The sequence below is a fragment of the Chelmon rostratus genome, chromosome 5 (genome assembly GCF_017976325.1).
Source record: "Chelmon rostratus isolate fCheRos1 chromosome 5, fCheRos1.pri, whole genome shotgun sequence".
NCBI lineage: Eukaryota > Metazoa > Chordata > Actinopteri > Chaetodontiformes > Chaetodontidae > Chelmon > Chelmon rostratus.
Window position 1 is genome coordinate 22459194 of NC_055662.1, and position 23147 is coordinate 22482340.

The 23147-nt window shown below is 41.0% G+C and overlaps 1 protein-coding gene across 1 annotated transcript; it reads left to right on the forward strand.

Moving 5' to 3' along the window:
* Nucleotides 1–976: 976 nt before the first annotated feature.
* Nucleotides 977–22804, forward strand: serinc5 (serine incorporator 5). The gene is made up of 12 exons (XM_041938065.1): nt 977–1158; nt 12235–12402; nt 15674–15852; nt 16252–16334; nt 16437–16530; nt 17228–17439; nt 17721–17813; nt 18864–18990; nt 19763–19832; nt 20036–20072; nt 20606–20750; nt 21294–22804. Exons 1-12 carry the CDS (start codon nt 1132–1134, stop codon nt 21436–21438), a joined length of 1380 nt encoding a protein of 459 aa, XP_041793999.1. The 5' UTR covers nt 977–1131; the 3' UTR covers nt 21439–22804.
* The last annotated feature ends 343 nt before the right edge of the window (nt 22805–23147 follow it).

The following is a 23147-nucleotide window of genomic DNA, read 5'->3' on the forward strand; positions in this document are numbered from 1 at the left end:
CTGCACTTCCAAGTCTATGTGGGCTGGGCACTTGTATGTTCATGACACAATAACATAATGTAAAACAAAACAATGTTTGACCCTTATCAAGCTATTAGAAAAATTGCATCATTTAGGTCTCACCAGTCTGTTCTTTCCCAGACTTTGTCAATTTGGGAATTTAGGCTATTACATTACCAATTATCTGTTCATAATTGTGGGTTGAAATTATTTTATGGAACCAAAAAAATACAACTCCTCCATATATACCAGAGGATAACTTTAATGACAGGCGTTGCTTCATATAAATGTAGTGTATGTTAACCGGGCTTAAAGGTGGTTATGAGAAATTCACCACCAATAATTACTAGGTGTCAGCTGCTAATCATAAGATGGGATATTATTCTATTTGGATCCAGACTACAAGATCTGTACTATAGACCTTTTTGATGCAGTTATTTCTTTCCTTCTTTCTTTCTTTTTCATTTCACCCATTAGTCTTTCTTGATTGATATATGAGTGTATTTTTTCACATGTGCTGTTTTAAATATCTATTTTGCATTGCTGAACTGATGCTTTCTTTCTCTTTCTGTTCTTTGCGTCAAAATGGAAATTAAATGCAACAAAATATTAAAAATCACATAAAAGGCCAACATGCAACCTTTAACTGCCCTAACAATAGTGTGAAATAACTCTCATAATGTTTTTCTACATTCCCTTAATATTCCTCGATGGTCTTAAATATTTATATTGTTTTCAGCTGAGGTTTTATTACATACTGTATGTAACCTGAGTGTGTGTCATAGATGTATATTGTTCATATAAGGCTAACCTGACCTCTGTAGTCACACAGTCTCAGCCACATGCTCTCTGTGGCAGAGGCAGCACAGCTTTGTGTCTGGCCTCTTGTTGGTGATGAGCAGTGGGAGGAGAGAGAGGGGAGGAATTGGAGGGGGAGGAGGAGAGACAGCGGCGGCAGCGGCCAGGCAGGGAGGAAGAGGAGGAGGAGGGATAGAGGACGGAGCAGTTTAGGGAGGACAGGCGCGTTGCTCCCCGTATGGTGGTGATTTCATGTGGAAGAAGAAGAAAGCGACTGAGAAAGCAGCGAGGTCGTCACTCTGAAACGGATTTTATTTATTGTGCACCCGCAAAATGTGTACCCCGTGTTGTATCTCGCAGGTGAGGAACAATATTCCGACTTACTACTGTTTTTGTTGTTGTTGTTCAACGGTTGACGGTTGTGAGCGATACAATGAAGCGTTACAATGGAGCGTTATGCTAGGTCGACTGTTGAACTTACAGTTTCTACCGACATCGGTAGCCACTAACCGTCAGCTAATGCGTGTCAGCGGGTATTTTTTTATTTCGTGGTAATTCCCGACGCCCATGTCAGCCACCGTAATCCGTCAACAATATGGAAATATTATAATACCCTCACTGAAATGATTGAATAACTCCGCTGTAGTAACGTTTTAGCCGTTGGAAGACAAAGAGAGACCGAGGCAACTAGCTAAAACGTCAGCCACACCGCCGCTCACTACCTGCTGTAGTCATCTGCGGCTCTCCACAGATGTGTTGGACGGAAACGTTGAGGGTTGACAGCGCTCAGACGTGTCCTGTCTGCATGGCTACACGGTGATAAATGCTGTCTTTGTTTAGGTTTTCTTCTTTTCTCTAATGCGGTTATCTAAACACTTGAGGAACATTTTGCTCCCCAGCTTAAAAACTTCAGGCCAATCCGACTTCTAGCTACTGAGTGCAGTACCTGTGTCAGTCACGTATGTCCTCGTGGAAATGCTGTGGTTTCGTTTCTCTTGTGTTTCTAATTTGGACGAGAAGGTGTTTTTCAAAATTGCAGAATTGCTTGTAGAGGCAGACTGCTGGTGACTCACTTAAAAATGAACTACAGTATATACCCCCCTACAGAAAGAATATGGTTTGGCCTACTTTTTTGTTTGTGTCTGAGATGTTTGAGGTCAGTTTATAGTTGCAGAATCATTTATAATGAACAATATTATATCCTCCTGTATAAACATTTGAAGAGCTGAAACAGTTAATCTTGTTTCAACTGAAAATTAACTGACAATATTTTTGATGATCGAGTCAAATAATTGTTTAAACAAAAATGCCAAACACTTCCCAGCGTCCGGCTTCTCCACTGCAAATATTTGCTGGTTTTCTTTGTAAATTTCTTTGGCTTTTGGGCTGGTGATTGGACAGAACAAGCTATTTGAGTATGTCAACACCAGCTTTAGAAAACTGTGATTTTTAAAGAATTACCATTTTTAAAGGATTCATCTATTAATCAGGAAAATGATCAGCAAATTAGTCAATAATGAAAATTATTAGTTCTTAAATTGTTTATCAGAATTATTTAAGGGGCTGTAAGTAATACGACATTGCAGAATTGCTTTGAAAAGACATGCAGGTAGTGGTTTATATGGGAAGTTCGAGAGGGTTTTCTTCTGAGCTGGGTGTCTTTTTACAACTAACATATTGTTTTTGACCACAGGGCCACCACTGCTGAGCTGGTCTGGTCAGGAATTTAATTACACAGACACATCCCTCATCTAAGGGGAGCTCACTTCTATTTCCTGTTCTTTTCAAAGAGGCAATGATGAATACAGGCAAGGATTAAGAGAAAATGAAGAGCAAACAATAAGATCCGTGCTGGTGGTGCGTTAATCTTCGTCACAGACATCCTGTTTAGTTTTGTCGCAATCGCTATTTATGTGTGTATACTTGTAATTAGCATTTTTTGCATGTGCACATATGTGGCCCTCTTGAGGCTTAGAGTGGCCCAAATTGATGTGTGGTCTACTAATTTCCTCTTTGGCTCGGAGATGGAAATTAAGGGAGGGTGGGCGTTGTTGGGGCAAGACTAGGAGAGAGGAGTAGGCATGGTGTGGGAGCAGCTCACTTGTAATTTCTCAGTGGGATCAGGGATGTATGCCATGTTGTGATGGGATAGGGGGTAGGCTTTAGCTCAGTGTTGAGTTTTGTCCAAAGCGCTGCAAGCGTTGGCTGTGAGTGTGGGACAGGACTGAAACCATGTGGGTATCTGTAAGCAGCACGGCTATGGCACAGACAACTTTGGCAGGGTACATGAGTCAGGAGGACTTAGAGGATACTAGAGACTGCTGTTCAGTGAGCATCCTTACTGATAAAGTGTCCTTGAGTAAGACATCAAGCACTGAACTTACACCCTGGTCTCAGTGGACCACATTACACAACTCTTCTCTAGTACAACATGCTTTATTCCCCAAACATTTATGACTATATTACCTTCATCAGAGTGGTGCAAAATAACCAAAAGCATTTGATTAGAAATGAGGATTGGTGGGCAGCATATTGGTATTTGTTGTTTGTCATTTATTACAGTAATTCTGTGGTGGGGTTTTTGTATAATCATTCCATGATTGATGCAAGTTAATGATACAGACACACAGAATCCAGTGTGGACACATCTGAATGCACCAGACAACTGAAAGCTCCAGCAGGAGGGTGACATACTGTGAGTTGGGTGGTGCTTGGTTTTGGCTTGTATGTTTTCCAACATGGCGGCCAGGCCACAAACTTTCTGATTTTACATCTTAACAGTACACTAAAATATTTCTCTGAAATTTTTTTAATCGAGAAATAGGCATTGCAGTAACAGAATCTTAATTCATATTCTATCACCACTTCCTAGTTTGACAATTCGTGGGCCTGGTGCATCGTGTTGGACAGATTTTTTATTTTTTTTTCATTGAGTTGAGGACGAGTCATGCTTATGCAAATTTAGACACAGCAACTGGTCAGTCAACCGGCTGTGCGGTATCCATCATGCAACACACAGTCAGATCTACTGCTCTCCATATCCAGATAATAAATAGGATTCGTTGACTTCGTATCTATCAGTAGATCCAGTGTGTCTGTACTGTAAGTGTAAGGTTGCAATTCTCATTACAATATTTCTGCAATTCTTAAGAATGCTAGCTGAGTGGAATCCTATTTCTCTGTCTCTAAATGTTCACCTGCAGACCAGCAACACACTCAAGAACACAGCTATCACCATCAGATGGTGGTTTGACAGCTTATTGCTGAGGTCACTGCACAGAGGCTGTTATGTTACATAGGGGCAGGTTACCCTAAAAACAGGTGTGGATGAGCTGTAAAATCACTTGACTTGTAAAACTGTAGCCTTAGTGAATACATGCACCAATCATCTGTAGAAGTCCTCTCCAACATAAATTTGTAGGTCAGTCATGCAATTAGAATTGGTGGTCACCTGTGTCCATGTGAGACATGTCTGCTATTTTAGCTTCTCTTCAGGAAGCAGTCAGCAGCAGCAGGAGTTTGTTTTCCCACAGGGACATCATTGGCAATCTCTCATTTCTCTTGTCTTCCTCTGAATGTCATATGTCATCGAGAATGTCTTCCTCAACATCCCCCATCTCACATCTTGCCATGTCTTGTTTCTGTATTTAATTTTTTTTTTTTTTTGGAAGGGTTGCTGATGTAACCGTGTGAAACACCAGTCTCTGCGTGGTGCCATTATTATCAGTTGACTTACAGTAAGGCTGTGTGGAACTGCATGCAATTGTGTGCAATTCTGAGCAAATGAAACCCACACTAGCAAACAGCACACTTTGGGAAGTGAAACAGGGCTCTCGGTAAACACAGCAGACTTTGGATTAGTACGTTGAGCTGATATTGTCTTGTGTTTTGACTGTGTTCCTGTTCTCTTTTGGTCTGTTTCCTTTGGTTATTTTTGTGACAAACTCCATTGTCTGCAAGGGATTGTTTCATTTCTGCCCTGTTTTTCATCTCTTCACTGTACCTCAGTTCTTCTTCGGCTTGCGCTTCTTTTCTGTCCATTGGACTTAAGTTTCTCTCTGTTGGTTGTAGCTAGGGGCTGTATTTGCCAAGAGCGAAGCAAAGGCCTCCCTTTGTGTATAGGAAACAGAGCAGTGATACATTTTTGCTGTGTGTATACAGCTGCCTAGCTATATGGACAATAGTGGAGCTGTCAGTCACAATATAGGGGGAAATGGAGTAGATCTTGGTGTGGAGCTTGGGCCAACCTAAGTTGTGTGTAAGTTGTGTGCCTCGCAGCTTATTGTTCTGAAGGTTTTTTGTTTTTCCTTTCCCTGTTTTTTCTTTTTTCCCACTCTGCTGGTTTTCCCTCACTGGGTTCAACACTCAGCATTGTTGTAATTTGAGATAAGAGGGTGTGTCTACACTTAAATTTGAGCCATTGGTCTGTCATGTTTCATTGTGGTCAACTTTACCACCATCATTAAGGTCTAACTAACAGGCAGTGCCTGCAGTTGTAAAGCATCCAGCTACAGCATAGAGTACATTTTGAATGCATAATGCCCTTAAATAAAGAAACACAGGGAATAAAGATGAATGTATTAGATGTGATGAATGAATGAACTGCCGCACTGATGGTTTGAAGCAATGTCAGATCTATACTCCCACAGACGAGCCACTGAAATTGTTGTGCCACACTGTTCCAGTCAAGTTGTTTTGACAGTGCTCATCTTAGATGTGAGTCATGTCTGTCTGTGCTGCTATATTTTTCCCACTGAAAAAGGGCTGTTTTTTTTTAACTACTTAAGAACATGAAAGCCACATCTCAAATCAGCAGCTAAAAATCTGTGTCAGCCACAGCAGGAGCATTTCATTTCTGTAGCCTGGTGTGCAATACTCCCGGATGCCACATTTAGTACCTGTGGTCCTTGTTATGGAAATTGTTGTGCTAGAATGCTTTTTTGTATGTGGCATAATGCATTGAAATATAATGTAAGAGTTATTCTTGTGTTACAAAAATAATAAGCATGTGAAAGTAGGCTGGAGAAATACCCCCCCCCCCCCATACATATAATTGACTCTTTTTACATCAGGTTTTCTGATTGCCACAACACATTTCCCAATTGGTTTAGGTTTTTCTTTAGGTGTTCCATCTATTTTGATTAGATATTTTCTCACATCCTTACCTATGGAAACTTGGCTGGTTGACGTGTTTGAGGAGAAAACCCTTAACTGGCTCTGTATCTGTCTACCCCCTCTTGATTCTCCTTTGCTGTGGTTCCCGTAATATAGTGAATGACCTATTTTTGCGATTGGTCTGTTTGTATTGCGTAAGCAGTTGTGTCTGTGCAACTGTGTGCTCCAGAGTTTACCCCTTTGTGTTTGATTTAGGCTACCCTTGCCATTTCCTGTTTGTGAAATACCACAATTCTTTTCATCACTGTAAGGTTGAGGATAATAAGCAGGAGGAGGGAAACATGGTAACTATCATCAATGCTCTGTTAAACAGCTACAATAACACATGTGGTCTTAGGATTGTCTACATGTTGAACTGTATCACATTTGTTGATTAAGCATCCAGCTGTAGGTCAGAGTGCTTGTTGATCAATCCAAGGTCATACACACTAATTCTCTCTCTGCAACCACTTGCACCATCTTAAATGGCATTTGGGTTTATTTCCTGAGGTTATTCTCACTGCTGTTTCCCGTCCATCCTCTATGTAAAGGTGATTCCTGTGTGCTTTGAGAGATATCGTCTTTCCTCTGACCCCCAGAACAGCTGGAAGGTCAGCGATGGGTAGTGGGTGATTTAGGGTAAAGTGCAGCTGAAGATAACAAAGAAAGGGTGAAGAAGAGAAAATAAGAGGAAACTAGACGAGAGGTGATAACAATAAGCCTCCAAGTAGCAGGGCGGGGGAGGATGGAGGAAATGAGATGAGGAGAGTGAAACGGAGCTCCAGGCTGAGTGAGGAAAAAGACAAGCCTTTGTCTCTGTAGTCTCACAGTGAACAGTGTAGTGAGGCTTCAGTGGAGGGAAGTGAGAGTTTTGGCTTATTTAAAGTCTGGTAGGCCTTGCTGGCCTAAGCTGGGCCAGGGTATGCCTAACAAGTGGCTAAAGTGCCATGTTTGCTGTTGCATAGGGTTAGGGGTTGATGATCTTTGGGCGAATTGCTAGAGCAATATGACAAGCTAGTGGGGGGTTGCTGTTGTTATTGAAGTAGGGGTGTACACTACAGACGCGCCGACCACCTGTCACCGTGCTGGTGGGGCAGGCGGCCAGTGGAGGAGGGGTAGATGCCTGACCCATGAAGTGGGTAGGGTCAGCGTTTGCTACCATGGATACTCTTTTTGTATGTGTGTATGGTGGAATTCCCCAAGACATTCTTTCCCTCTCCTGGCTCCCACTCCCACCATCAGTGCTGCTGAAGTTTGCAGTTGGCCCCTTCACTGTGTGCAGTGCGCTGTTGAAACACCCCCTAACTAATGAAATCTAAATACGCTCACGACTTAAATCATCCTGTTTATTTCCTGCTTAATTTCAGTCTGTTGTGGTTAATTAATTACTCATTGAGAAAGGCATGTGGGTGCAGCAGAGACAAAGGAAACAGTTTATCCTGTTAAGCTGTTTGTAGTCAAATGGGGACCAGGACCCACATGCATAAAACTTTAGGTTTAGATTCCAGGCCGGACGTCTGTATATGCGTAAAAGCAGAAATATGTAAATATGGAGTGAGAGACTGTGAGAACTATGAGCCACTGCACACTGCACTTTTACACCTTCACCTCCACCTTTACCTGCACCTTCTGTGTACTTAACATTTAAGCACACACACGCTTACCCAATTGTCAGCTGAATCTCAGTATATAAATTTTAGTATATTTTCAGCTGTTGTTGGTATATTTTATTGATTTAGTATATTTTATTTGCATTTGCATTTATTGCATTTTTTTTTTTGCAGATTTTTACTGCATGTTAGTTTATTTTATTCCCTTATCTTTACTTTATTTTATTATCTACACGGGGGTTGCAATGCAAATTTCGTTAACATGCTCAATGACAATAAAGGATTCTTCAATCTTGAATCTTGAATGCAACCGTGGAGTCAAAATTTCATACCTTCTCATATGCACTCTTGAGTGGTATCTCAGACATTGCCAAATTATGTGCAAGTATATGGGATTAATGCCCACTTCCACAATTATCCATGAATGGATGTTGACACAACCCTCTTGAATCCTGATTGGGAATAAACTAGTGATGTTTTTGGTTTGACTTGGAATCAAAGCATCAATGAAGTCTTTGTTTGTTGCCCGCAACCGTCAACCAGATAGATCTTGTATGTTGACCTATTTACTCCAGCCTGAATAATCTCATGGGGCCAGATGCATAAAACTCTGTGTAGAGCCATGACTAAACTCTGTTCGCACAAGGACAGAATTATGCATGCACAATATTTTTGTCAAATTTATATGGCTGTGTGAATGCCTGAGGTGCATTACCACCACTAACTGTCACTCTCACGCCATGTGAGAACATGGTAAACAGTCCTGCTGCACACATTGTGTTACCTTGTGAGGCAGCTGGATTTGCATGTTCAAACGAGAATCCAGCCCTGATGTGCTACACAGCTTGCCCCAAATATACAGTATAGCAGAGACATTCAGGGGTGGATACTGGAAGTGATATTGCCAGATACGTGCCAGTGGACAAATAGCGTCATATCACCGACCATAATTAAACCTGTCAGTGAGAAAAGCAGCAAAGAAAAAGAGCAGTTTCACTGATATGTTGTATCTGTGACATTCTCCAACACCACCAGAACAGCTGTCATTTTGTGGTACCATTAAATGGTCGAATGATGGCACTGTGGAGACTGGAAAAATTAAAACAATCAGTGAAATTGGCAAACAACCTTAAACAGACAATGTTTTATTATAAGGTTTGGTCTGCATCTAATCCTAACCTTACCAAACAATTACGCGGGCCATCTAGAAGAAACTTAATAGCGAAATCTCTGGACAGAGAGAGCAGAGAGGCAAAGCCATGTGGGCTGGGAAGTAGCTTGATCCTGACCATGTGCCTGCGTGGATCCACGAGTCTGCAGCATACCACACATTACTGGCATCTGGAGCGGAACGTAACACATCAGACAATGTTGCACACTGGCTTTGCGAGATCAGTCCACCCTGGCCAGATTACAGACCCTGGCTTAGGACACACTCACAGACAAGGGATGAAGTTACTAATATGACTAAATGGCAAATTGAGCTGATTTTGCATTAATAAGGTATAGAGGGAGATGTATTACTCACGAGAAGATCGTTATTAGAATCCCACATTGTCCAGACACATTTGAGCTGTGTCCTGGTGGCCTTGCGGTTTATGACTCAATGTACTGACAAAATTCCGAGTTCAAGTGCAGCTGGGGCTCTTTGTTGCACGTCATTGGCCCTTTATCTCTACTCTCATTTCCTGTCTGTCTTGACTTATCCTATTTAATACAGGCAGAAATGCCCTAAAACCAAAAAATAGATAAATAAATGTGAGCTACAAGGTGCATACGAGAAATCTAAGTAACAATATGAAGGACGGTGTAATAGTATAAACTAGTATTAACTAAATACAACCATAGAAGAAGAAACATTTTTTTGACAGACATTAGCGTTATAGATTTTTTAAACAACACATTTTGATGCAGATATCATTAGATGGTAAGCAACTTTCATAAGATACAGGTCAGCAGCTGTTTGCAAGCCATTGCCCGTTATTTCCTACCTCTCATGTCATAATGACAGTTTCTAGAGACAGGTTTTTCCCTGTAGCTCAAAAAGACTCAACTGGGGTTTTAGCATGTAACCCGCACTAGCAGCATTCCTTTATCATTAGCAAAGTCTGTGTCACATCGCATAAATGGAAAATGTGCAAAGGCAAATGGTGCGTCTAAGCCCTCCAGCGGTGTGCCACACCTCAGCTGTAGACCACAGCAGAAGTTCACCTCTCACCACAGCAGTGTGTATTCTGCAGGCTGTGGAGCAGAAGGCCTACACAAGCAGGGTGGGGTAGCTACCGAAAGACTTTATACTCTATAATTGTAGAGCTTCCTCTTTCCTAAATAGAACACAGGGCTTGGTAGGAGACTGTTCTTCTGTATGAGGGCCTGTGTGTACATGTGTGTTTGTGTGTGTTTTCAGACAAGACTTCACTGTCTACTTTGACCAAGAGTTTCCATTGTGGAGGAGGGGGAGGGATTTGTTCCTTGTGATAGAAACGTGGATTTTCTGGGGTCCCGTCAAGGGCCAGCTGCTGGCTGGATCAAGTTCAGGTTGCACCTTGCTGCCCTATTTCCAACTGTGTAACTTCATCTGAGGAATCTAGGTTCTAAGAAATAGTCGAGTTCCCTTCAGGAAAAATGCACAGAGTTGAAAATGAGCGTCAGAGTCCAGAAGATTCGGGTCAGAGAGCTTTATTCTCTTTACAGATCACAAAGCCTGAGTATGCTCTGCAGAACAGATTGATCTTCCATGTTGAAACATCACCTTTTATACTAAAATTAGGGGTGTGGGTGAATTATTACACGTCCCCGTAATCAGTCATTTTCTATCTCTGGCCTTGGTTATACTGGTGTCCTGCCACCTTTAAGCCTTCCCCCCCAGTGCACCTATCACCCTTTCCAAGATGTACATACATCCGAAGACTTCCACAAAAACCTCCAGTGCATTGGTTGGCACATACTGATTCAATTGGTGTCAGGGGAGTATACTAGGTATTTTTTGAGATCTAGAGATAGATTTTTTTTAGAAACATGGAAAAGAAGCTTGAAACATAGGATTCAAAAAGAAGATTCCTATTTAAACAGAACGTGCATGAAGAGGAAGCTCTTCATGCATGTTCTCGCCCAGACCCAAAGGTTACATAACACTCTTGCACAAGGCCATCTTCTATATACACAAGACCCACAGTTCCACACTACAAAACCATCTACGAGCAAAGAGACAGCCAGGTGGGTGTCCTCTATTGGAAGTTTTTCCCTGTCCAGTATGTTGCCATGTTGATTTCTGGATCAGGCCTACAGTAAATGCAGTAGTAACTGTTGGAGGACTGTGAAAGCTGAAGCTATAGAAGATGACAATTTTCCAGAAGGCACCAGACACTGCTGCACATAACATTTTGCAACAATGGCTGCAACCTTTGATCAATCTTCATTAAAAAAATGCACCTTTTGCGATAATGTGTTTGCAGTTATAGGGTCATGCATGTTACATTTTGTAAGATTAACCATATTCATAAACACCAAATTTACTCTTGGACATACAACAGTCCCTATTTCTTAGATATTGTAACATTGAACTTTTTAACTTTGAGTCTGTAATTGTTTCCTGAAGAGGAAACACCTTAAGACACCATCTACAAATGTCTGTAGTTCTTTGGTTTTGGTTACTGAGGTTTAACCAGCTGTTCTATTTTACTGCTGCTATTTCTGTCCATTTTCTGTTTGTCCTGAAAGAGTAATCCCTCCCCTGTTGCTCTCCTGAGGTCCCTCCCTTCTTTTCCTGTATAAGTTTTTTTTTTTTGACTTGACTTGAGTTTGTATGCTAATTGTGAAAATAATTCACACAAATGTCTCACAGGATAAAATGATGAAGTGGTGATGTTTTATATCTAAAAGGTCAGAGGTCAGCTTCACTGTGACATCATAATTTTCTGCAAAAACACTTTTCTGGACATTATAAAACACCATAATTCAGGAACAGAAGGGGAGATTGTGACCATATTTCACATTTGGTCAGATACTGAATTGGTGATGCTAATCTGGGATGCCTATCTTGAAACTGTGGTGATTGCATAGATTGTCTGTGCTGAAAATGTGTCTGAAGCATCCCCCTTTGTAGCTTCTTTGCAGCAACATCCATATTTAAAGAATTGTAGTCCACAGCTGATTGTTTAGGCTGATATTGAGTATCAGGTGATTGTTGTTGCACCATGTGATGAGTCTCTCTTTCAGTTCTCCTCAGTAAAAATGTCTGTAAGTGAAGACAGCATGTTTCTCACTAGACATTTTTCACTGGTATCATATATGTTAATACAGTGATGACTTTCATTTTGCCACAAAAATACACTTAATACCTTTTATTTAGTTCTTTTAAAGTCTTCGCTACATGAATGTAAACTGCAACTTGACTGGTTGGTGGAGGCAGCAGGGCAATTCTATTCTGTATATCTGCTTTTATTTATTCTGTATGTCCATGGCCCTCTTTCTATATAATTTTACTGTTGTAAAAGAATGATGATTTAGATGGTTACAAAATGTACACTTGAGCCCTGGCCCACTTTTGTCCAAGTGCCCGGTAAATACATTGTGTCTGTATCAGATGGCTTATAATCATGTGAAACATTCTGAAAGGATGGTAATGTATTCCCCATTTCTTCCTCTTGTTTCCATTGTTCTCTGTGTGCAGCTGGCCTGCTGCTGCGGCTCAGCAGCCTGCTCGTGCTGCTGTAACTGCTGCCCCAAGATCAAACAGTCCACAGGGACCCGAGTGATGTATGCCCTCTACTTCCTGCTGGTCACCATCATCTGTGTCATCATGATGTCCCCAACTGTGGAGCAGGAGTTGAGAGACCATGTAAGTACATAAATCAGACAGCAAAATATCACTCTGCCATAACATTTCTTTTCTTTTCTTTTTTTGTGACTTATTAGCTGTATGCAATTGAAGAATTTGAATTGGAAGGTTGATTGTGTTGGTTGGTTGGTTAATTGTAAGAATATAGACACGAATAAAAAGCACAGAGGGAAAATTAAGCTCTCATCTGTGCTCCATAACAGCTTAATTTTAAATGGAGGGTGCGTGGAGTGGATTTAAAACTCTCAGTCCGAAAAGCCTCTAATAGATGAGTGCCTCCGCTGTACGGTGATGATAGACTGGTGATAAGTTATAAGTGATAAGATGTATTCAGTTCAACTGAAATTAGAGGCCATGATTTCCTGTGTGTGCAGTTGTGTAGGTGGCAGCACGGCTGCAGACTCCTGGGTTCTTAAGGGGCGACACACAGCACTGTTATGGGTCCAATTATAGTTAATGATTTGTGCGCCACCATTCAGACAGTTGCTGTTGACAGTAGGGAAATAAAAGTCAATTAGCAGTCAACTAGTTGTGTTTAAAATAATCTTGATAAGAACATCTTTCACAATTGACCCAGGCATGTCCATATCAGAGGTATGAGCGGAAAGGATTTTTAAATAACTGTGCAAATACAAGTGAACAGTATAATGTTGTGGGATGCTCTGAGTGAGAGTGTATCACTTCATGATTGAGTTCATCAAGTGTCAGAGCCGATCCACGGCTCAGCTGAGGTCCACATTGCTCTTGCAAAGTTCAGTCCCACCAACCATCCACCATTTCATTCAAATTCTGCTATTTCATCTATATGTTTACATTTTTGGTGCAAATTGTGAACATGAGACATTGATTCTCGATGAATGATTATTCTTTGTTTTTGTACAGTAACCTCTTTGGATTTCAGGAATGGGATTGTCTTGCCACATAACTCTTCTTCCTACTTGTTAAATGTCTGCTGCTTTCTGATTGTGAGGAGTAGAAACAAACAAACTTTAAATCACTTTAGGTCTGTTCCCAGACACAAACTCTTAATTCTGTTGTTGTTTTGCAAATGGCCTAGTTTACTGAAAAGTGGGGGTCTGCTCAGAGGCTCAAGTAACCAAGCCAACAGTAACCTCAATATGATGACCATTTACACTGTTTGGTCTACCACTAACATCTATACTCTCTCCCCAGGTTTCACTTTGCAGAAGTTAGCAGCTGTATTTAAAATGAGGTGTGAGTGTCAGATAATATAGTTCTGGGATAGAAACACACTGACATGGAAAGAGGAAGCGAGTATTTTGTCCGTTACATATTCTCACACATAGATTTTGAAATTGGGTCTTCTCTTGTCAGGTTAGCCAGGACTTTGTGTTAAGCTCTCTGCTGTAAATGGAACAGAATTTCAGATAATGTCCAAGTATTGCCACGTCAAAGCTAACAGCCAAAATTAAAGATTTATAGCATTGCTACAGGCAAGGCAGACATCCTGCTATTTCACATTGAGATCCCACGTGTATCTTCATAGTAGTAAGGCCATAGTCGAGGAGGCAGGAGTTCAGGCTGGTAGCTTTTTGTTTTTAACCGCCCACCTAGCCTCTGAAGTTGGGAGAAGATCCATTGGAGGCCTGCTGCTCTCTCTTTTGATCTTTAGAGCTTTCATGATTTTCCCCCCACGTTTCCTCTTTGAATTTTCATAATGCAGGATTATTATCAGACTGTGGTTGTTCCTGAGAAATTCCAGCTGGAAGGCTTCTGCAGGTACTGTTATCTGCTACAGTGCCGTTATCCTTGTCATCTGGGTGAGACAGACTGTAGTCATACAGTCCAGCACAAGGTGTCCCAAAAGATGTCCTGATACATTTTCCCCTTTGTTGTCTGCGTCTGTATTGATAGCTGAATATCTGAACTTAAGAAGTGATGTTCCTATTTCAAGGTACAGCATATGCAGTGCGTATCAGCATACACTAGAGTAAAAGACAGTGAACAGGGAATAAATGATGCTACTACATCTGGGAAAACTACCCTCAGCTGACTGTGTTACTATGGCAATGACTGCAAGCTTCCTTAACTGAGAGTGCTATTTGAAGACAGTGACATTTTTCCACCAAATCTTCTTTTGCTTTTTTTTCCATCTGTTTTTCTCTGCCAGTGTCTACAGTACACTATATTAAAACGACTCCCTGCTGTATGTCTCCTTGTGAGCGGAGAACCCCGTAAAAGGCCGATCCAGGCACAAAATGGCCTCTGATAGCCCCACGCAAAGCCTGCTGAGTTACACACACGTATATACACATATACAAGAACACTGTCAGTCTCACACTGAGCACAGTGGGAAGTCCCAGCTAAGAGAGCAGTCATTGTGTCTATGAGAGTGCTGGTCTTTTCTCAAGAGATTTACAGCTGTCTGAAACAGCCGGCCCCTTTCCTTCTTAATCACTACACCATGGACATGCTAATATGGTCCTCAGCATCAGACAAAAGCTCCAAAATGGGCTTTTTACTCTATGTTGTGATCTGGCTCTGGACTGTGCTACACACTGAGGTGATGACAACTCAATCCGCTGGCATCTCACCCCTGTGTTCAACTTTAGGACCAAAAAACTCATAAAGCCAAGTCAGACCGATTATCTGAAAGTAAAGATCTGTAGTAACTCTTGTATTTGACTTTGATTCACATCTCTACAGTCAGGGGCATCAGAGAAGGGAACAGATATTTGAGCCTTCTTTCCGTGGTTATCGTTTCAAAGACCATCTCTTCTGTTGGCACTGAGCCACTGAAGCACTTCCAATTTCCTGTTTAAGGCCACAGCAAAGTCCTTATCTACTTTGCTGGATCTGGCCTCGCTCTCCTCGTTTTTTATGTAGCTCACTGTAGGTAGGTTCAAATAAATTTAGGAAATTTATTTTAAGACGCATCGCCCAGTCTTTCTCTCTCGCTCGTGCTCGTTCTGCTTTTCGCTCTTCCCAATCCCTCTGACTTGCTGACAAAAGGCGGTTAATTTATTCATCTGTGTCTTTTGTTTGGGTACACTGACAGTTAGTTGTAAGGCCCCTCTAACAGCCTGTAGAGAACGAAGGATGAAAGAGGGCTTCATGGAGAGAAAGAGGGGCTGTTGTTGCTGCCTGTTCGCTCTTTCTGTTCCTTTAGAGGCGTGACACTCGGAATAGATGCTATTGGGTCCTTTTTCTCTGAGGCCGCGTACTAGACAAACATGAGCAGAGGTGGGGTTTTTTTCAACTTCATAATGATCTAATCGAGTTGTTTTGGGTTTGTGATTTTGTCATTCAGATCCCCTTCTACAGTGATCTGTGTGAGAAGATGAATGCAGGGAAGAACTGCAAAACTCTGGTTGGCTACTCTGCCGTCTACAAGGTGTGCTTTGGCATGTCCTGCTTCTTCTTATTTTTCTCTATCTTCACCATACGAGTCAACAACAGCACAGGCTGGAGGGCGGCAGTGCATAACGGGTAAGAAGGCCCTGGTCCTCTTTCTGTCCACCTTTGCCCTGTCAGTAATTTTAACTATTTACATTTGTCTATAATATCTCGTGCGAAACCTAAATTTATAGTCTGTGAACACAAAGAAAAAGCCAAAGGAAACTCAAATTAGGCATTAATTAGATCCATTCAGTGTATAACGGTTTTCCTGAACACAATGAATGACATGCACATAAACACCTGTTATTGAGATCTTTTCCTGCTTAAGTTTTTTCCGGATTTGTTATATTCGTTTATTCTGAATTTGTAGCACTAATATTATGCTGAGGCTGTTTAGTCAGAAGTCTTGTTTTGTATGCTAGTTTCAGCATTTTATGTTTCACTTTTTTCATGTACAACCTTTAACTTTATTGCTGCTTTGAATGTCAGGTTCTGGTTGCTGAAGTTTATCGCGCTGGTGGCGTGCTGCGCTGGAGGCTTCTTCCTTCCCGAAGAGGAAACCTTTCTGGAAGGTAAAGAGAGGACACAGTAATTCAGTAATTCACAGATATCTGCCGTAAGGTCTTCTCATCTCGAAAACGTTTCCCCGTCTCTCCCTCTGTTCAATGCCACAGTGTGGCGCTACGTAGGAGCTGCTTGCGGGTTCATTTTCCTGCTGATCCAGCTCATGCTGTTGGTGGAGTTTGCACACAGATGGAACACAAACTGGTGAGCGCAAGATGTCTTCTCTCTGCTCCTGTCTCTCTTTTGACCCAGTAACTCAGAGTCTGGCTCAGTTGCATAAGCATGGGCACCCTGTAAATGGTAACAGTGCTGTGCTTTCTATTTGTTCTTGAGACTCACAGAGGGTGGGACATATTCTTCTCCGGGGTTACTTGGATGAAAAAGGTTTGGAAAGAGGGAGTCATGTAGCTTTGTGTTTTTGTGGGTGGAGGGGAGGCTTGGCAGCAGGCCGGCCCTGGGCAGATTCACAAGATACATATGGTTTACTCAGTTTCCTCTTCCCCCTCCCACAGAGACACACACATACCACAGCTGATTGTTTCAGAAACCTTTAATGATTTGTTAACCAATGCAGTAAAGTCAAACTTCTCAGTACGTATCGGTATGTGCACTTGTGCCCACTTATTTAGTTTTTTAGTAAAACCTTAAATTTCCAGACCAAGTAAAACTGATGTGAAAGCACCCAAGCAGCCATAAACCTGTCTTCTTGTCTCATGCAGGAATAACTCACCAAACATAATTTCTCATTCTTTAAATTTTTCTTTAGGATGTGAGTTTCCTTTGTTTTTCCCCTGTTCACTTGATCTTTTTACTTATTTAATTTGCTTTACCCTTGTTCATGTTATGTTTTTCCTTTCTGCTGTCTGTTTTCTCTCTCTCCCTCTTGTCTTTCTGTCTCCAGGAGTTCAGGAGTAAAGTATAATCGTCTGTGGTACGCAGCTTTGGCCCTTGTGACTCTGGTGCTGTTCAGTGCTGCGGTAGGAGCTGTAGTCCTCATGGGTCTGTTCTACACCGACCCTGAGGCCTGTTTGCTTAACAAGATCTTCCTGGGCATCAACGGCAGCCTGTGCCTCATCGTCTCCCTGTTGGCCATCTCCCCATGCATACAGAAATGTGAGGAGCTCTACTAACAAGCACATTATCTCATTAAACTGTGTAATACAAATACAAATACAGGCACTTAGGTGGTGTTAATAGAAAGGTATTTGACTTATTACAAAGCGAAATTCACAATAGCAACACATTTAAGACAAATCAAAATAGTATAGTGATAGAAAGTAGCAATAAGTAAGAGTGTTGGTAAAGATTGTAGTATTTTTTAATTGTGCACAAACTCAAGAATCTCTGTAAGTATAGCAACTTAAAATCCTGTACTCATCTTTGTGTCCCTGCAGTGCAGCCCACATCAGGCCTGCTGCAGCCAGGAGTCATCAGTGTGTATGTTATGTACCTCACCTTCTCAGCTTTCTCCAGCAAACCAAAAGAGAGTGAGTATGAGTATCAGATATCCATCTCCACCTAGTAGTCACAGCCATTGTTCCATATCAGCTTGAATCAACAGGTATTATTTGTGTTGAGTCATGGGTTAGTCTTATTAATGCTGCAGAAAACATTGTGTAACAACAGCCGGCAGTGTGGACTGGACACAGTTAGTTGCATGCTAGTAAAAGCAGAGCAAAGTTTTGTTGCCTGAGACAGAAAAACTGACCACAAAACAAAGTGCACATTTATTGTTTTGAGGGGTTTGTTTTTTAAATAGAAAAATAAAAACCTTTTAAAAATAGTTTGACAGCTTGGAAGTGAAAACAATTTGAAGACATTAGATAAAGTTTTATGCTCACATCATAGTGAGTTTTAATAATAAATATTGTTTAGCGATCCGTTTGAAATAAACCAATAATAAATGAGACACTAAAACAGACATTTTCTGTCACTTGTTGATCCGAAGCCAAAAAGAAAAAAAAACTTTTCATTGAGTCTTATACAATCATTAACTGATGTATACATGATGTATATATACTACTACTACTAATAATAATAAACTTAATTTCTATATTAATTCATGCAGGGATTCCAACACTAAGTGCGTAACAGGACAGCAGATAATCATAACATTTTCCATAAAACAGTAAAAATAAGGAAAATTAAATAAAAAAACAATGGAGGATGAGACGAGATAAAACAACCATCAGATAAAAACACTTTAAAGAGTTTTGGGGCATAATTAATAAAGGCAGCTTCTCCATGCCTTTTAGTTCTGACCTCAGGAACAGTCAAGAGGTTTTAGGGACCTAAGTAGCACATGCCTCCTAAGTAACACAGAAATATGTACTACATACTACCATCAAGGCAGTTGGTGCATTTCCACTTGCTGTATGTTGTACTGTCTCCTTTCTCCTTTCCCCTCCTTCTCTTGCTGCTGCTAACACTGTGCCAAAATACACACACGCTCACTGCATCTTTCTCAATCTCCCTACTCCTCTCAATACTTCGTCTTTCACCTCATCCATCTCTGTCTGCACATTCTTTCTGTTAAGTGGTGGAGAGAGATGGCGTGAACACAACCGTGTGTGTGTTTCCCTTGAACTCTGGGACGGAGAGCGACAAGAAAATTGTCACCGCTGTGGGAACCGTTATCCTGTTTGGCTGCGTCCTTTACTCTTGGTAAGACACAAACAACACACACACGCACACATACAACACACACACACATGCACACAAACATATTTAGGTCACATTAATTTCCTGGAGACTTAACCGAACCCTAACCATAACTACTAGTTGCCTAACCCTAACCCTAACCCTTAACATAACACTAACCTTTACCACTGACCTAAAAATCTGCTGTTCTCCCATTGTCTTTCGTGCCCAGTTGCAACACCTGTCCCCAATTAACTGGTCTTGAATTTGAATCTGTCCCCTAAAGTAGCTTAAGTCATACTGACACACACCCCTTGCTTCTCCTTTTCCTAATTTCATTGTCTACACACATGCAAACGTTTCCTTGTAATATATCTGTTTTTAGTGCTATATCACTGAATTTATAGAGTTGAGAGATTATGCAAAGGCTACAATCCAAGCACATTAACAGTATTTGTGGAATAAAAGTATTTTTTTTATAGTAGTGTGTAGCAACACAGAAAGGCTAGTTTTGATTGGCTATGACTCCAGAGAGGCAGAGCATGATTGGCTGTGGCTAAGCTAAAAGTATGAGACAAGAACTATGGCTCTTTGCATTTGTTCACATGTGTTTCCCATTATGTGGAGGCATCATGTCTCTTGTGGTCGTTGCCTGAAGAAGAGGGAGTTAGACTCTCCGGCAATCTGAAACAGCACATTATTGGAAAAATACAGAGTGACAGAATTACAACCTTTCTCTCCCTGCATCTGGCTTTATATCTCTTTCTCTATTTCTCTTTATCCACCCTCCCTGTAGCTTGACATCCACCACCAGGCGAAGCTCTGCAGCACTCAGAGTGTGCAGGAACAGTGAGCCAGAGACGGAGGTAAATGCACATATATTCAGACCTAACTAGGTGTGTGTGTTAATGAAATATACAGATTGGTTAAACAGATTAACAAGACTTGAAAACCCCACTGACCAGGCAGTCCTGATGAGACATCCTTATGAAATTATAGAGATTAGGCCCAAGACATATAATGTGTATGTCTATTCAAGTTAGGTTTAACCTTTTTCTTTGTCCTGCAGAGAGCTCGCTGCTGTTTCTGTTTTGGAGATGACACAGGTAAGGAAAGTCAATTAATTCCTTCACACTCTCACATCTTTCTTTTTTCCCCTCAACCTCTCTTCCCCCTTGCCTCTCCAGCCTGTTCAGTGTGCATGCATAAGTCCCCAGTGTTTGCACACAGAGGGCCTATGCTCATTGCTATTCCTCAGCTAGATTGAAGATGGTGAGAAAGTATTGGTCAGCAAACATAGATGATGTCACTGTTACTAGGAGGTTAGTATGACACAGTGAAGCAGCACCAGCGGCAAACTGAAATTGTGGGTAGGCTTACACTGCCCCCTGCTGGAAGGAAAACTGTTTCATGTTGGCAAAAAAGCCATCAGAAATGTACTGTCTCTTGTACTCATATTTTGTTTGGGAGTTACATATAATTAAAACTAATCTGTCCAGAATGGCAATGGACTATCTCTAATATCTTCTCCTGGCTTACGTCACATCAACTGAAGTCAAAGTTTGAAGCATTTTCTCACATTAAAAGCGTAACTCACCCATGCATCCCCCCTTTGCATCATTTCTTGTGCACTTTTTAGATGACTATGATGAGGAGAAGACTGGTTCAGGCCAGAATGTGGTGTATGATGAGAGAGAGGGAACCATCTACAGCTACGCCTACTTTCATTTTGTCTTCTTCCTGGGATCCCTCTATGTCATGATGACAGTCACCAACTGGTTCCAGTAAGTGATCTTCAGTGTGACGAGCTTTCTGATTGTGGTGCAATGTTTGAGAATGCAGAGTTTGATAAGACATTGTTAACTATGTTATATATTAATAACACCAGTGCTTTTCCTGCTATGACAATTTTATAATAACAGTGGCTAAAAAGACCCTAAAAGGCTCATAACTTGAAGTGATGTGCACTGCGAGCAAATGTTTTCAGAGAAAAAAGAGCCCATTGCTACATGCCGAGCATCAAAGAGCAGACAGATAAAGGTTTGCATCTAGCTGATGTACATAGAGGAGCATTTAGCTGCTAAGGAGTCAAATATTTGGTGGTTGGTGGAGAACAAAACAGAATTAAAAGGAGTGTGAATATTTTACTTACATTACACTTATGTCAGACATATCTGTGTTGTGTGCACATCTAGTCTCTGCTGCCCCCAAGTATCAAAAAGTTATTGCAAGTTTGAGATTGCTCTGTTACTGATTGAGGTCAAGATTAAGAATCAGTCCTTCTTTGTGTCTTTGCTCAGTTCTCTCACTGTGACTTCCTTTTGCAGTTATGACAACCACAAGATTGAGAAACTGTTGGAGGGGAGCTGGTCAGTGTTCTGGATCAAGATGGCCTCCTGCTGGGTCTGTCTCATCCTCTACATGTGGACCCTCATCGCTCCCATGGTGTGCCCGAAGCGCTTTGAGGCCTAGGGCCCACATCACTGCGCTACAGTCAGGGTACTCTGATTCTTGGGATGTGGCCAAGTAGATGCTCTCACCCTGAGCCAAGGGACCACCACAACCCCCATTTACCTTGAAATACAACCCTACACTACCCTCAGCATTCAAAATGGAGGATTATCTGTTGCCTTTTGTTTTATATGTTAGTGTTTCTTTTACTTTGTTTTTACAATGTTAAGCTGTTAATACCTTGATGGTAATTTTGTCATCTTTTACTTACTTCTGGAGTTTTATATTACTTACAGGTTTGTAATTACATAAAGAATCATGGGACTTGAGCTATGTTGTGAAACATGTGAAGCATCCACCTCCTTTAGGTTCCTTGATCATTTCAGATTTGAGTGTGTTTTGTAAGAATTTCCTGTGTGTGTCAGTTTTTTTGGATTTTCACTTTTTCTCTCAGCCAGGCATTTTAGTTCTGTACAGTTGGACCATAAAGTTGTAGCAAAGTTTAGGGACAAATGTATTTCAGGTCAGATGTTACAACAGAAATTGTATTTATTTAAGTACGTCTTAAGTAATCACAAATCATTTGGGAAGGAATGCAGTGTAAATGTAGTTAAATTTGTCCCTGACTTTGTTCAAAAACTCATCTCTCAGGCTCAAATGTAAGCTGTAAATGTTTTTGCTTTGTTGTGTTGCGCCCTTTTGTAGAAGTTTTCTATGCAACAGAACAAGCTCTTTTCAATATTATAGACACCCAGTGTTGTGAAGTTTCCACTTAGATCACAAGGATAATGTTTCAGATTTTATTAATGTCAGTGCTCCCTTTGAGCCAGATCTTTTCTTAGGAAAATCGATGTCATTTGTACAACATTTCCAGTCATCATCGTTGTGGCACAGGGCAGTGTTCTTCAAATCAACCTGCCTCATGCAACTGTGACACTAGTGGAGTGCCACCTCTCTGGAAGAGCTGCAGTGACATAGATGGGGAATGTTTGCCAAAGGTAGATGTCAGAAAACAACAAAATACTCTTATCAGATTGTTTGGTCAGTTACAGAGAAAAATATAACTGAGAACATTATGTATTTGCATGCACAGACACTTAAATCAGCTGTTTTCTGTACAGTTATTAAGGCGTTTTGCCTTGTCTTTGTTACATGTTTCAGCTCATAATGGTGTTCAGAATAAGGTAGCATGAATGCTTTTATTAGTGAGTTATTCAACACTGGATGTTGAGTTTACTGCCGAATTAAAATCCACACAAAGACCTTCACTTGTTTGTTACCTGTGTAACAGATTTTTTTCTTTGTGTAAAATTACATTATATTGCACATTGTCAACTGCAAGTTGTTTATTTTTCTCATTCATCATCAATAAATCAGTGTGTTCGTCTCTCGTCTGATTGTATTCCTAACATGTTTTATAATAACTTATATGTGCATTATGCCGAAAGTTCTGTGGTCTGTGGAAAGTTTCATTTGACTTATGCTCGATATACCTGCAAATTATGTCATGTGACTTATCGTTTTTGGAAACACTTCTGCATTTGAATAACTGGTATGAATGTAGAAATGAAATGGTGCTCTGCAGCTTTGATACCAAGCTACAAAAGAATCCTAAATCAGACTGCAGGACCCACTGTGAAGGCTGTGTACTACCATAACATACACTTTCTTTGACCAAGTAGTGTGTTTGAAATACAAAGATGTGGGTGCCATGCAAACTCCTTTAATAA